Here is a 16,193-nt window from a genome sequence, read left to right as displayed (position 1 = left end):
GTTGCTTTGGAAAAAGATGTATTGATTAAACTAATGTCCATATTTTAAAGAAGACATTGTTGTGCACAAGTTGATGGCCACAGATGGTAAGGTCTCTCCATGGCTGACTTGAGAAAGTGTGAGACATCTTACTGTCACACTGACTGTAATGTGACTTGGAATTTTGTCTCAAACCATCAGTCCTATCTCCATTAAGTAATGTTATTACAAGCCAAAGCTTCACAGATTGTTTTTGTGTTAGTACCATCACCAAGTATTTTTTCTTGCGATGATGTGCTTATTCCTGACATTATCTTACAGCTTTTTCTCCAACAGCAGAAGTTGTTGGTTAGGTGTATGAAGACTTAATCTTACCTTTCCTTTGGCAAAAGTCAAGTATCACCTACTCAACAACCCGAGGTGCCCACAGAAGTGCACTAAGGCAGCACAGGCCTCTGTGGAAACGTGTCTGGAGACACCAGCTGCCCTGCCACCCACTGCACTGCACCGACGTCCTGTGGCCGATATTTGGCATAGACATCACACAATTATCTTTCAAAATACGAGTTTTTCCTTCAAGTGTTCAAAACATTAACCTACACTTTTCTTTGGTAGGTCTATTAGTGGTTTGGTTCATGAAATAAATAAGGCAGGAGACTTTTTCTCCTTTAAATGCCTTTATTAAAAGTGATCAGCTCAAGATTGGGCAGTTGGACGGGTCTGCAGTCTCCATCGTCTCTCCCAGGGTGACTCGGAGGAGGAAGATATGGGCAGCTTTGTTCAATAGGGGCAGAATTGGAGGTCCAATACTCATGGGGGCCTTGGGCATGATCCCGGGTTTTCAACTTCGCAGCCTCCCCCCCCTCCAGCTCCTGGCTTCGGGACGACTCCCAAGCTCAGGGTGAGGCCACGAAGGTCTCCAGCATCTCCGCAGGCTCAGCACTCCGTTCCTCACGTTTAGACATCACTCTAATTTCCCAACTCTGTATTGGCTCGTTGTTTGGGGGTCTTTTTAGCAAACTCGGAGCAGTAGCTTCTCATGGCATGCTGGTCTTGGGGTTATTTTGCATGTCCCCCCCTCCTACGTTTGGTCTTTTCTCCTCACTGTCTGGGGAGGTCTATGCCCTTCACTGTCTCGGAGAAGAGCTTTCGACCCAGCCCTGGGCAGGGCCTTTATTGATACAAAATAAGAGTTATTAACGACAACGACTTGTAATTATCATAACAGACAAGCAGCACCCCAGCAGCAACTCTGGTCTGACTAGTCTTTATAACTCTTTTCTCACAAAAAATATTGGCAGATTTTTTGTTTATAACAGTTCATATTTTTTCACACTGTAAGGGCGCAGACCAGGCAGCAAGGGGGCAGAAATGCCAGCTCCAGGGATGTTGGCTGCTCCCACGTGCGTCCCGGCACCGGTGCGCCAAGGATGCACGGGCGGTCAGCGCAGGCCTTTCTCCCCGCCGGGACAAAGACAGCGCGGGTTCCCGCCGGCGGCTCGGTCCCGTGCCCGGCGCTGCGCCTCAGCCCGCCCGGGGGTCCTCCCGCGCCCCGCCACAGCCCCGCGAGCCGGGCCGCCCCCGCCGCCCGGCACCTGTGCGGCCAGGCCGGGGAGCGGCGCCTGCGCACTGCGCGGGCTCTCGCCGCCAGGACCGCAGTCACTTCCTGCCCCCGTGCCCATCCGGCTCCGGGGTCAGCGGCCGCCGCTCTGGCGGGACAGGGGCGAATAAAGTTTAATTCGGGAAGAGAGAAGCCGCCCGTCCTCTCCAGGTAGGGCCGGCCCGCGGCGCCCGCCCGTCGCGCCCGCCCCGTCCCGGCGTCGGCGCCCGCTGTCACCTGCGGCCGCGCGCCCCTCCCGCCCGGCCGCGCGTGGCGGGCGCGCCCCGCTGCGGCTCCGGCTCCGGCAGCGCCGTGGAGCGCCCGGCCCGGCGGCGGGAGCGCGGCTGCCCCAGGTGCCGGGAGCGCGGCTCTCCCTACGGGACCCCAGGGACGCCGTCCCACCGCGGGGCTGCGGGACGAGGCTGCGAGGTGGGGATGGAGCGCGGCGGGGCCACCATGGAGGGGGCGCGGGGCCGTGCGGCCGGGCCGGGCCGGGCTGAGCGGGCAGGGCGGCGGCCTGGGGCTCTGCCCGCGGCCAAGGCGCAGGTGGCGGCGGGGCGGGAGCGGGGCCGTGCTCGCCGCCGCCGTTGCAGAGGGCGTCGTGAGACCTGCCGAAAACAATGGGACTTTCTCCTGCGCTAGGGGTGCCGCTGCTCCGGCCTGCCCGGCCGTAGGAAGTGCGGGGATGGCGCGCTCCTGAGCCCCTTGCGCTTCGGCGGTGACCGCTAATTTGCTTATTTTAGCAGAAACGAGCTGCTGGATGTAGAAGGAAAGTAGGTCTTGCGCACGGAAAATGCCTCTAAGGGACAAGTGTTGTCAGACTGACCACCATCACCATGGATGCTGTGAACCAGGTATGGTGGTGTGTGATGCTTGGGCTGTTTTGCATGTCTCCTTCATGAAAAGCTTGCAGAAACTCTTGTGAGAATGCGAATGTATATCACGAGTGTCAGCTCTAGGTATAGAAAGTCTCTGAATTTTGAATTTGAATTTTGGAAATGTGTTTTTTTTTTTTTTTGTATCCATGAACTATCACCTTAAAATCATTTCAGGAAGAGACTATTTTAGTTCCTGCACGTGGGATAATCCTCAGGCCACCACATGGGCGTTTTATGAAGTGAGCAGAGGAAGTCAAGAGCATGTGTAAAACAGCTCATCATTTTGTTTCCAAAAAGTGCAGTGTTCTCAGTTGTTGTTTTGTTTTTTTTTTGTAAAATGGTGTTTCTGGCAATCATTTGCACTTGTTTATATTTTTATTCTGTCCTCTCTAGTAAACTCTGGTGAAATTGAAAATCTTAGTCTCAGAGGTGAAAAACCTCACCTACAACAACTCTTCACATTCCATGCCCGAGTGATGTGAAAGATGTCATAACTGGAAACTAATGAATATTTTGAAGGTTCAGCCAACCTGTTAGATGCTTTTGAAATTATTCTGCTTATTGTTATAATTGGTATTTTTAAAGGCTATTTGGTTTCTTTTTGCCTTGTTGTGGCATTTATTTGGATGCTTTCACTTATGTTTTTGAAAGAAAGGTGCAATTTGGATGCTTTCACTTCTGTTTTGAGAAGAGAGGCATCAGTTTGGGGAATTAACAGATAAAGATGTGAGCACAGTGACTTTGATTATGCCCCTTTAGTGAAATGTAATTTGAGAGTAGATATTGTTCAGTTAGTAGAAATATTTCTTTGTGTTGATGATGAAATGGTTTTGTGTTGTTCTAATGCTTTAAAAACACAAAAATATTTTTCTTGCCTGACAAATGATGTGTTAGGTCTTCTTTACCTGTGTTACTCCTGTTTCTGTCAGTTGGTGTTGTACATGCATATTAGAGGCTATATACAAACCAAAATGTTTTATTTTGAAATGTAGGGATTAGGTTAGTAGAATACAATATGCCATTGTGTTGGAGATCCCCAAATGATTAGCTGAGTCGTCATGGTTGTTATGTGTGTATATTTATAACAGTATATTATGGGACCAGAATACTTGGGTGGAATGTTCATTCTGTTGTCCTTTTTTACAGTGCTTTGTTTTCTGATGTTCTATTCAGTTAGAATTAATTTATAACCTTTTAGCACAACGTTCCAGTCATAATTTGTTTAGTCTTTTTGCACTTATTATCTCTTGTTTCATACTATGCCTCAATTGGCCTTTATTAAAAATTAATTTCTTAGAGATCTTAGTGCTACATTTAGAAATTAAAACCTTACAATGGGGTTAAAATCAAACCAAATGTTCAAGGTGGGAGCCAGTTTATGAAATCAAGGTTGGCTGTTTAGTCAATAAGAAATATAAAATGAGACCTAACTAATGATTTTGCAACACATGCTTCAAGAAGTGTTCTTATTCCTGTAAATCTGGGTTCCCTCTGGGCAAGGCTTAATTGCCATATCTATATACAGCAATGGAGTGCCATTAATTTTCATGTGCATAAATACTGCATATTGGAATTGCTAAAGAATCTGATTAAGATATGTTTTAGTTTCAATAGCCTTTGCAGAGAATATGCGTCGGCGATGGAGAGAGCCAGGGAGACTGATTTGGTGACCAGAATCTGATTTTATTGTGAGATACAAACACTTCTATACTATTTCAGGGAGACAGTAATGTGTACTACAATGATTAGGTTAAATTCACATACACAAACTTATGCATATATCAGCATCTCTTGCTTGCAGAGTTTTATGGGATTTTCTTTACCCTGTAAACCTGTTTGATTTAATCTTCTTGCAATCTAGGTCTAATTTTCAAAGTTCTGTTTGCTTTTGCCAAGGCATCCTGTTAACAAATCTCTTATATTAACCAGGTCCAAAGTCCATCATCTGTCTTGTGTCCCCCAACATTCCAACAAAGATGATATGGAAAGAAACATCAGCAGTTTATTTGAGCCTGAAGGGTTTATTGAATGCAGCTTTCCTGGTTAAAAATACTGTGCTAGGTTTTTTTTGTATATGCTATGTAGCTATGCTTGTGCTTTTTTCCTGATCATTGCTACTTTAAATTTGGCTTCAGTGTTTAGGTGCATACTGGCAACATTGAAGTCATGTGGTGTGCTGTGAAGTATTTGGTAATGCTGGTAATAAATTAATAATTTATTATTAAATTACTATTTGATAGTGCTCTTTTGTACATGTTACTTGGTTTTAACAATGGGAGTCAAGTAGATTGTTCTGGGGAATTCCTTTAATTTAGAGATATTTCTACTGAGTTAATTTGGTTTTATATATTTATGTTTTTAGGTTTTGTTACATGTAGCTTTGAATACAGACAAAAAAGTGATCAAAATGACAGCAAATTGTCAGAAGGTATCATAGCTGGAAAATTCACTGTTGACTGTTTTTTAATTCAATATAATTGAAAATTTTAGAGTAAGGCTACTTTTACTATGGTCCTAGCTGTTCTTTTTAACTAGTTTACTGTTACGTATGGAAGATTCCTAAATTACAAAAATTACCTGAGTGTTTTCTAATGGCTTATTATCTTTTTATATATTTCAGTGCATCTGTTGGAACCTGGTGATCCTCCGTTATTGCAGCAGCCTCTGCAGACATCAAAATCTGGTATTCAACAAATCATTGAGTGTTTTCGATCAGGTAGGAAACCATGCCTGACCCTTAAGAAGTTCATTACCTTGTTAAAAGGGTTATGTTTATTCAGTGTATTAAAATAACCAGCACCTGACTTTATGCATATTTGCAAAATATTTGTTGATCTTTGGAATTAGGTATTGAAAATAAGGGTTTTCATAGAAAGTGATGAAGATACAGATCTTGCTGTATAGTTATCCTTCAGAAACCTTAAAAATTGAGTTTGTTCTTCTGCCTTGTGTCATTTCTGCTGCTATTATCAATGAGTTTATAATAAAAACTCCTGAGGTGAAGAAAAAACTAAATCTTGAACATCGTAAATTGCTTCCTAATATTAATTTTAAGGCATTCCTTGATTGATTTTGGGAGTTGCAATACATAACAATGAACAGCTAAGCATCTGGGGAGGCATGCCAGGGAAGATTGAAACCTTCAGTGTTTTCAAGCTGTTTCTACACTTCTGATGTGGCAAACCAAACTTTTTACTTTCACAACTTCTTTACTGCTACTATCTATGCATTTCTGGATTTTTTTCCTGTAGATCTTTTAAGTATGTGAAATGTGTTGCGTATAAAAACACTGTTGCTGTGCAATGAGATGCATGTCCTGTCTGAGTCTTGTAAATGGGCACAGTATTGAAGTTGTCCACAAGCGTTTCAATAACTTAATACAAAAACAGGATGTGTGATTATTCATTAGGAACCTTTTTTAGTTTGACTGAGGCCTCAGAGATGCATGACAGGCTTCTTTTGCTTGAAGCAGATTAATGGAGTATCTACTGGTAACAGCACAAACTAGTTGCAGGTACTTTGTCTCTGAGCTGCTTCCAGATCATCCTCACTGACAGGTGTTAAATTGATAGCTTACTTTGATATCATCAGTCAGCTGCATCCTGCATCAGGGAGGTCAGACAGAAGGCAAGAGGACTCAGACAAAGATTTTACTGGCTGGTTTTGAACAAGCAACATTTCATTATGGAAAGAGAGTATTTGATTCTTGTGGTAAAGGAATAGAAATTTATGACAGAGTATTGCACATAACTGTTTAAGTAATTTTATCAAAAGCTTCTGTCATCCAAAGCATTAAGAATAAAAAGTGAATTTGAATTTTTTTTCTAAAAAAGAAACTGCTTGCAAGAGGCATAAATTTTGGAATTTCTGATAGAGATATTTATGACTGGTGCGCTCTACTGATTTATTGTGACTTTGATGTTATTCTAGCATCAACATTTACACATATTAACAGAATTTGACAAGGTATCACCTGCATTACCATCACAATATACAATTAAATGTAACTAAAAAAGAGAGAAGACTTCAGTAAGTTAAATTTTTTTTTGCTGTTTCAAGAAGTTTCTGAATGTCGGCAGTTTATTTCAAAAGGACCAATAATTTTTCTTTACTCTCATCTGTGAAAAGTTTCACAGATGTGTAAGGATGATTTGAAGCCAGAATGACTACCATGTCATACAGTATGATCTCCAGTGTGTCATAAAACCTTTAATTTCATCCAGTAATTCTTAAATCCAGTAATTTGTATTGGAAAAAACCATTTCAGTCCTGAACAGGGACTGAATATAACAGGACAGAGAATGAGGAACCTGTATGTTCCTTGACTGGGTAGTAATGGAGAATTTTTTTTTTTGAGAATGAGGCTTGTGGCTAGAGCATGCATGAACTTCATGGAATTTTCTCTATGTGGAGCATCTTCAGTTTTGTTCAACTGGATTTTCTTTATATGTGAAATTCAAATGTTGAAGTTCAAATGTTTCCTCCCAAAAGCAAATGTAAACAACTTGCTTTTGGGAGGAAATCTGCACAGTTTTTATTTGTTGTTATATCTAAATATAGTAGTATATATAGTAGTAAATATAGTTTGGTAGTCTGTTTGTAAAAATGCAGGTCAGATGAGGGTGAGGTTAGTAACACTCAAAGAAAGAGCAGTGGATATGGCTTGGGAAGGTATGGAGGGGACAGAAACTGTGGTAGCCTCAGATGGTCAAGTTTGGATACCATTTTTAAGGAATTGTTGAAGAAGATACTGTGCTTTGCTAAAAATCAGATTTAGAAAGCTTTATAGTACTCTTACTGCACCAAGAAATAAATTTTCTTGATAAGGCCCATTTGTATTGAAGATCTATTGCCTATTATGAAATTATTAATATTTGAAAGATTTTAATTTAGAAAATAGTTCTGCAGTGTGTTTGATCTTTGAAAAGAATTCTTAAGAGAAGTGTGATGAGATGACAGAACACTTGACCTTGTAGTTCAGCTTGCAGAATGTCTTGCTGCTGCTCTTTCATAGATGTTTGATATTATTTATTGATGGTCTAGGTCATTATATTTTTCCTTGTTTGATTAGTTTTGAATAATTAAATTTTAGAAAAGTCAAAATAAGTAAAATAGCTGAATTTGGTTAGTTAGTGCTTCTTTCTAATTTGGGGCAGGTAATCATCATTTAGTAATCTGTTGCTAATTTTAGGCCTTACATTCATAATTTTCATGAGATGAGAAATGAAGGACTAAGTTTGAAGAGTAAAAAACATGGCAGGAGCTGGAATACTTCAACAATGCTAGATCTAACCATCTTTGTTTACAATGAGTGATTGTCTGGAAAGCTGGCATATTTTATCACACTGTGTTTTAATAGAGATCTTTCAGATTAAGTTGTATGTATTTTCCTTTCTTCAGGCTGAAAATATGCCTACATTTCTACTATCACCTAAGTGTCATCATCTTGGACTTGGGTTAGATATCTAAGGGTAGTAACATTTCTTGACCTGTTAGTTATTCTCTTTGGTTTATTCAATCCTTTAGTTTTTTGCCTTACCAGGTGCCATTTCTATGTGAAATAGCTGTATGTGTCTTGTTTTCTTAGCACTGTAGGATAACCTTAAAGAAAAAATACTACAGGCTTCTTTAAATGCTCTAGGTGCTTATTATTTCCTATTGGGCAATTGTATTGCAACAACCAAATACTGTAGTAAGAACTCTTTCCTAATGTTAGATGTTAGTTTTTATTGTAAATCATTGCACTTTCTCTGTAAACTGTAATGTGTGTAATCCTTGAGGGATTTTTTTCATCCCAGTCTTGTGTTCATAGTGAAATTTGGAGCATGTATCATAAACTTTCAGTACAAATGAAGTAGCACTAACAGAAGATAAAATGCTATTGTAATTATTCGTGGTCTGAAATGTTTCCCCTTTCATGGGATGATGTGAATTAAGAAGTGAACAGAAAGTCTTCCATAAGTGTAATATTTATTTTATTACAGGAACGAAACAACTTAAACATATCTTGTTAAGAGACGTGGACACCATTTTTGAGTGTAAATTGTGCCGGAGTCTCTTCAGAGGATTACCAAATTTAATTACTCACAAAAAATTTTATTGTCCTCCAAGTCTTCAGATGGATGATAGTAAGTCTTATTAATTTAAATTTTTAATAAAGCTCTGTGAAGTTGAAAAATTATCTTTCATTACCATTTACGCAAACATCTGAAACAAAATGCAAAAAACCGAGGTGGATCTAAATTTCTGTAGTGTATAATGTATGTAGATCACTTTTATGTTATTGAAGGAGCTACACTAATGACTTTATATGAATTAACAACCAAGAGCCACGCTAATATCATAATTAGATAGCTAGTTTATACATCTAATCTTTTAATTGTCACTCTTAATGCTTTTTATTCCTTCCCCTTTTTCTTTTCCATCTGTCCTTTACTGTGAAAGATACCAAAAGCATGTCAAAGGACTGGGAAGTCCATCTTACAGAAGGCAGTGACTCTAACAGGGTGTTTCAGTTTTAGGCCATAATAGCTCTGATGGATTTTGGCTGCTCCTGTGAAGTGACCTGGGCCAATATCCTCCTGTACTGAGAGAATACAGTGCTTGTGTCATGGATGCAGTCTTTTGGTTTTAGTCAGTATGAAACACAGACTAAAAGTTTACCCTTCTATTTAAGGATCTGTGCTTGAATAGTGCTGTCTCTTTTCCCCTGCTTCACTTCACCATATGCTGCTTTAACATATCCTATGTGATCATGCCTAGCCCAACATCTTTGTTGTGGAAAAAAAGCTTTATTATTAAAAGAAGTTACTTAAATGATGAGGAAAAAGTTAAGAACTATATTTTTTATGGAAAAAGAAATATATTATAGTCTCATTCCAGTGATGGCTTTTTGTTAATCTGAGTAAAGTTGATTAATTTGGAAATGTGTCAGCATTCAAAAGTGTTTGTAGAGCTAATTATCTTGATCTCTTCACTAGATCAGTATAGGTGCAATGAGGATTTTTCTTTCCTGATTAATGCCTTACTGCCTCAATATTTCAAAGATTAGGAACAGAGATATACTTTGATTTTTTTTTTTCTCACATGGTGTCAGTTGTAAGGAGAAGGTGAAAAAGCTGGTACTGTCCCCTTCCTCAAATGAGCTAACTTGGCCAGTTAGAGAGTCACAGAGCTTCTCTGTGACAAGGGGTGACTTGTAGTTACCAAGCAAGGTTAGAAGTGCATGTGACTTTAGATGTAATAGTTTCTAAGCAAAATAAGGTTACCCTGAGGAAAGACTTAATATCCAGCTCCAGGCATTCTAGCTTTCTTTTAACTTTCTGATTAACTTTCATATGTTAATATGAAATAGCATGCAAGTAACACAGAAATAAAATAACTTCCAGCGTTCACTATGAGGTGCAAATAATAGGAATAATATTACACACCGAATAAAACTGTATAAATACTTTTCCTTTATATAAAATTGAGCATAGTTATTGGACTAAGTGAGAGTTTTTTCAATAAGTAAAAGATAGTGAACAAGAGCTGGCAATCAAAGTTCAGCACACCATGGTGAAAAATCCATGCACTCAATATAGTCATGAAGTAGTCTTAAAAGGTACTATAAAATAGGAAAGACTTTTTTACTCTTGGTGAAAGCTATATAGATAGGCTCATTTGAAACTGACTGTAAAAGCTGTTAAAAATTCAGTGTTAAAAATGGGTTTGGAGCTACAAAACGCCTATTTTTTGTACTGGCACTTTCCATTTATTGCTGGGTGTGTGGAAGGAATAACTGACTGTGGGTTTTTAATTAGCTGTTACCAGGACTCACATCTTTAAAATTATCCACAATAATTTGAGCTGTGTCATCTCAGTGCCTCACCTTTTTGCTGTAGGACCCCAGTTTCCTAGTTGTGCCATTGAGGATGCTCTGAGTGTCACACTGGGAACTAGAGCACTGAACTAATTTGGCATCTAAAGGGAGAATTTTACTGAGACCTGTAAAATATGATCTACTTATATCTTAATGCAATGCTCAGGTTACACAGATGTTTCATTCTTTGGAAAGGATTCACAGAGGTTCAGAATTCACAGAGAAGGGCTTATTTCCAGAATTAGGTTCCTTTATTGTGAGTGCCTGTAACCCACAGTAGGAAAATCGGTTTTTAATGATACTTCAGGCTTAGTTGCACACCTGCAGAACAAGCTCAGTCAAATGATGTTATTCTTGCAATTGATACAGTGTTTTAAAGACTAGCTTAATTCCAGTCATACAGATATTTAGTTCAGGTGGCTTTCACACTAGCACTCCAGGAGGGTTATTTCCGATGCTGGCTTTTAATAAAAAGGCAACTTGCAATGATTACCTAAAGCCTTTGAGTGTTCAGAGAGTACAAAAGAGGATTTGTGGAAATTTGTAGATTTAATTCACATAGTGGTTAAAAGCTACTTTGAAATTGAAATAATTGGAAATTACCAAATCATTAAAAAATACCTTTTCCTCTTTTCACAGACCTCCCACATACAAAAGATAAGCAGAGTCAAGCCATAAATGACCTTCTTGAAGCAATCTATCCAAGGGTAGATAAGCAAGAATATATAATTACATTGGAACCTATAGAAACTAATCAAAATGCTGTATTTCAATATGTGTCAAGGACTGATAGCCCAGATGAGAGCACAGAAAGTAGCCATACCCCTGATCAAGCTCCAGTACAGATCCAGGAACCCAGCACTGAGCAACCCAAGACTGTTTCAGCTCCAGCCCCAGTCCCAGCTGGGGATACTCTAGAGTTACCTCCTGCTGATCCTGTTACAAACAAGGTGATATCTGCTCCTGAAGAGCAGCCACCAGCGGTAAATCCTGACTTGGACTCTCTGGATAATTCTGATTATGGCCACCAATTGATTTGCTGCCTCTGTAGGAAGGAATTTCATTCGAGACGCAGTGTACGCCGGCACATTCGAAAAGTACACAAAAAAAAGATGGAAGAACTAAAGAAGTATATAGAAACAAAAAAGAAACCAAACCAGTGCTCTGCAAGAGGACGAAATAAGAATGTTCTTGTCGCGTTAGGTAGGAGTTGTCCTGTGTGTTATAAATCATTTGCCACAAAAGCCAATGTAAGGAGGCATTTTGATGAAGTTCATAGAGGATTAAGAAGGGATTCCATTACTCCTGATATAGCTACAAAGCCTGGGCAACCTTTGTTCTTGGATACAGTTTCTGCTAAAAAATCTCTCAAGACCAGAAAACAAAAGTCCTCTTCAAAGGCTGAATACAATTTAAGTGCATGCAAATGCCTTCTGTGCAAGAGGAAATATAGTTCACAGATAATGCTGAAAAGGCATATGCAAATTGTTCACAAGATAACTCTTTCTGGAAAGAACTTTAAAAGAGAGAAAGGACCCAACAATGCTACCAATGGCACAGAAGTACAAGTTGAACCAGCAGATTCTGTAGAACCTTCACCCCCTTCCATTGTGCTTTCTCCACAGAATGAATTAAAGGGAACAAATCATTCAAATGAAAAAAAGAACACACCGTCAGCACAGAAAAATAAGATTAAACAGGACCCTGAAAACCCTAAATCAACCTCTAAATCTACCACTAAATCAACCTGCAAATCAACCACTAAATCAACCCCTAAATCAACCAATGCATCTGCTGCAGGTGGCCAGCAAAAAGCCAGGAAGCCAAAACTTTCAGCTGGCTTTGACTTCAAGCAGCTTTACTGTAAACTCTGTAAGCGCCAATTTACGTCTAAACAGAATTTAACAAAGCACATTGAATTACACACAGATGGAAATAATATTTATGTTAAATACTACAGGTGTCCACTGTGCTCCTACGAAACGCGTCGCAAGCGTGACGTGATCCGACACATAACCGTGGTTCACAAAAAGTCGCCACGCTACCTTGGGAAAATAACAGCTAGTTTAGAAATAAGAGCAATAAAGAAGCCAATTGATCTTGTTCTAAATAAGGTGACAAAAAGAGGCTCTCAGAAGGATGAAACAAAACAGATTGGTTCAAAACAGGATGTCACCTCTAATTCTCCCAATAAAAAGTATGAAGGAGCTGATGTTGGCATTGAAGTAAAAGTAACAAAAAACTTTTCTCTGCACCGATGTAATAAATGTGGGAAAGCATTTGCCAGAAAAGCTTTTCTAGAACATCATAAGAAAACCCACAAAGCAAATGTATCTCATTCACCTGAAGAAAGTAAAACCAAAGGCAGAAGTACAAGATCTAAAGCTGTTGTCTGGTGAGGAAAAAGAAAAAGTGTTTTGTCTTTTTAAAAAAAAAAAACAAAAAAACAAACCAACAATACCACTGCATTTCTTTTGCTGTTGTTGATTTATTGCTGAAAACATATTTTCCCATATATTTTATGGTTTAGTGGTTAAAATGCAAAAGTAGATGACAAATTTGTTTATTTTTTAGCATTTTGGAAAAGAGTTAAAATTAAATTTGTCATTGTAGAAAGATGGAATGTAGATTAAAGTGTACTAAGTCAACTCTTTAAACTGTCTTAAGGCATCTGCTGTAATAAAGCTAATATAAGTACATTTTTAAAGTAGTATTTTTTAAAAATTAACTGTAATTTTGTATTGTTTGAATAACTTAACTCGTATAATTAACTTTGCTGCGGCCACTTGAAGAAGTTCTAAAAGTACTAAAGTAAAAGCTGGTAACAAAAATTTCTATGAACTTAATGGAATTAGCATTTGTTAATTTAAATTTTTATTTTAATGTGTATTGCCCACACATTGTCAACAAAAGTGCACAGAGCAGGTTTTTAAATGTAATTTGGTTGTTTAGTTGCTTTGATTTAAAATCATTATGGGTTAGGTGTCTGCAAAGACCTTTGAAGTCACCAAATTCAGAATTCCATTCTTTTAATGCTTATTTATATAAGCCCAGGTTTGGAGACTTTTGGTCATTTAGTTTTTTAAATTGTTCAAATCTTATCAAAGTTTTTGCTTTAAGCATTGGTATGTACTGAAGTCTGGCCTAGAATTTTTAAACTTTTGCTTATGTGGTGCTCTCGGAATTTTTTACACTTGGAGGGGTTGTATTTGTAGCTACTCAGTTTTCCATAGGCCTTGCCATGGCCTATTTTTAGAGGACCTTTTATAAAAGAAAATATTTGTGTGCAGTCACTTTTTGTTTCAAATTGACCAACTGATGGCTGAAGGTTGGGGATTGTACAAAAAACTATGATGAAGAGAGACTGTAGTGATAATTTTAGGAGTTTTTAACGTCCTTATGCAGAATAATTCTAGCATATTTGGCAAAAAAAGAGCAAAGTATACGTGCCTTGTTCTGTATTTCAGCTCTGAAATGCTGTTTTCTGGGAGGTGATTTGATTTGGGTTCAGCTTTCACAGTGAATAACCACCTAGTTATATTAAATTGTGATGTGGTGCTTTCTTGGCTTTCTAATAAATCCTGACCAAATTAGGCAGAACTTCAAAAATGAACTGAGTTGAACCCTGAATTATGCTGAATTCTAGAGGGGGGAGTGACTTATGCATTTTGAATAAGAATTGAAAATTTAACCTTGTAAATTATTTATGTTGTGTAGTTTAAAAGAGGATTATATGGGTGAACTCAAAGTATTAATTTATTCCCATTTCTCTTCAGATAGGTTCAAGTGATGTTCGGAAAGTTTGAAGTTCATTTGAATGAAAAGGACTTTAGTTTGTTGGTGGAACTGCTAATTCTTGATAATGGTACTATAAGGAGGAAATACTTTCATAAGCTGTTTGTTTTTCTTACAATATTAAGAATCATTCTGACTGCTTGTGGGACAGTACCACTTCCCAAAGCACTGAAGTAGTTGAAGTGAAATGCACGTGGTTCTAAATTAGCAGTTATCTCTATGTAGTTGTAGTTTGACCCAGTATAGAACAAACTTCCTGAAATTGAACAAGAGTACACCAGAGACAAGTTAATGAGCAGCAGCTTTGGAAGAAGGTGGATTTTCCTCATTTAGGAAATCTTCAGAAAATTCATCATGCATACTGGCCCTCCCTGGCAGTGCTAATTGATGGACAGCTCAAACTTTGATGTGATATCCTACTTTGGTAAACGTTGTATTATACACTGTTTTAAATTTATTACAAATGAATGTATCAGAGCAAACAATGTAGTGTTTATTGGCTGAATTCTGCTAATTTTTAGTATTTGCCATGAATTCAGTTGGTTCATGCTGACTAATTTCCCAGTTCAAGGACATTCTGAATTTCACTGTGCTAAGTTGCTTCAAGGACCTCCATTTTGTTTCCATATGTGGTTCACAGGAAAACTTTGTAAACATCTAGAAAGTTTACAAGAATATCCACATTCCTCTATTCTTTAATTTTAAAAAAAAGTATACACAAGCACTTTAATGATAGTTGCAGTTTATTTTTTCAGTTTATTTTTGAAAGATCAACACACTAATGTTAATATGAAGGTAGTGAATATTTGCTGATGTATTATAGACAATCTGTGCACAACCACTTATAATGTTAGCTTATTTCATTAAATAGTAATAAAAAGGGAGGATAGTTTGGGAGATACTCAAAATATATTTTCTCTCAAATCATAAATGACCACTATGGGTAACACTTGACTTTGTGTAATTGGAAAATGTTTAGATACCCTTTTTTTAATCTTCTAATCAAGATTGTAGTAAAAAAGTTGCATGCCTACCATTATGAAGTTCTTGGCAGGTTTCATGCAATCATGGGTTTTGTTTCGGGTTTTTTGTTTGTTCGTTTGTTTTTGTTTATTTTTTACCTTTTAGAAAATATTTTGTTTAGTGATTTGTGTCAAATTGCTACAATTTGAAAGGTATTGTACATCAGATGAAATACCATGTTTTTTATATCGGTTCACTCCCTTACTTAGGGAGGTGCCTTGTGTTCATATATACTTTTTTGTATAAAATATATCTAAATGTTGATCACAAGATCAGGAGTAAAAATACTTTTATGGATAGAGAACTATTTGGCCCTGTTAGTGCATTGCACTAAAAATACTGTGAATGGGAACTGAGATTGTAGCTTTGCTCAAAGTGTTCTATATTGAATGTACATGCTTTTGTTTGGATAAATGTGTACTGTATTTGATGGAAAATAAAGCAGACTGGAAATTATTTTTAAGTGGGCATAAACAAAAAGATGTTGTGTTTGTAAACTTGGGATATCTGTCACTCCACAGTTGGGAATTACATTGTTTGCATTCTGTAAAGGTTTATTTGTTGATCATTGAAGCTAGTTCTTTGTAGTATTCTGTTGTAATAAATGTTTTTTTTTTTAAATTAAAAATTTGGCATTTGTGGAGTGAACACTTCACACTGGTGGTCTACCCTTGCTGTATTTTTGGCAAGCACTGCTCATGTTGGCCTTTGGTTCCTTGTAAAGGAATCTCTTCCTTAACTAAGGAACTCTTGTTGTTACCCTTTTAGAATAAAATTCTGAAGAAGACAGGCTGTGATAATACTGGCATTTTTTGTTTTGATGCTTTCCTGCCGTTTCAGTCTAAGGCAGCTTGGATGTACTTGCTCTGTGTTCTCAGCACAAGCCACAAGCCTTTCCAGTGCTAGCTGATTCAGCTCTCTTGGCTGAGCTGGATTTGCTCTTGCATGTTACTTATATGTTTTGAGCCTGACAGTCATCTCCTTTATTAAGGGCAAACCAGTCTGCTTTGATGATCTTCCACAGCTGTTGATGTTATCTGAAAGAGCTGAGTGGGCT

The 16,193-nt window shown here is 38.2% G+C and overlaps 1 protein-coding gene across 6 annotated transcripts; it reads left to right on the top strand.

Moving 5' to 3' along the window:
• The first annotated feature begins 1,482 nt into the window (after nt 1–1,482).
• On the top strand, nt 1,483–15,936 carry ZNF800 (zinc finger protein 800). 6 transcript variants are annotated; one of them, XM_026790334.2, is made up of 6 exons: nt 1,483–1,750; nt 2,326–2,433; nt 5,078–5,173; nt 8,442–8,585; nt 10,958–12,713; nt 14,099–15,936. In XM_026790334.2, exons 2-6 carry the CDS (start codon nt 2,373–2,375, stop codon nt 14,106–14,108), a joined length of 2,067 nt encoding a protein of 688 aa, XP_026646135.2. In that variant the 5' UTR covers nt 1,483–1,750; nt 2,326–2,372; the 3' UTR covers nt 14,109–15,936. The 6 variants fall into 6 exon arrangements, with proteins under 6 accessions (XP_026646135.2, XP_005481988.2, XP_005481990.2 ...); XM_005481931.4 differs by having other exon boundaries at nt 1,484–1,750; nt 2,323–2,433; XM_005481933.4 differs by having other exon boundaries at nt 1,485–1,750; nt 2,323–2,433; nt 14,095–15,936.
• Nucleotides 15,937–16,193: the final 257 nt, after the last annotated feature.

Source organism: Zonotrichia albicollis, chromosome 4 (genome assembly GCF_047830755.1).
Source record: "Zonotrichia albicollis isolate bZonAlb1 chromosome 4, bZonAlb1.hap1, whole genome shotgun sequence".
Taxonomy (NCBI): domain Eukaryota; kingdom Metazoa; phylum Chordata; class Aves; order Passeriformes; family Passerellidae; genus Zonotrichia; species Zonotrichia albicollis.
Note: the sequence above shows the minus strand (reverse complement) of the source record. Positions and strands in the feature narration are given on the sequence as shown.

What these genes read in the sequence shown, in the direction of transcription:
- ZNF800 (XM_026790334.2), top strand. Translation starts at nt 2,373, where the DNA reads ATGCCTCTAAGGGACAAGTGTTGTCAGACTGACCACCATCACCATGGA. An exon ending in CCATGGATGCTGTGAACCAG is followed by an intron (nt 2,434 to 5,077) that starts GTATGGTGGTGT and finishes TATATATTTCAG; the next exon opens with TGCATCTGTTGGAACCTGGT. An exon ending in AAGTCTTCAGATGGATGATA is followed by an intron (nt 8,586 to 10,957) that starts GTAAGTCTTATT and finishes CTCTTTTCACAG; the next exon opens with ACCTCCCACATACAAAAGAT.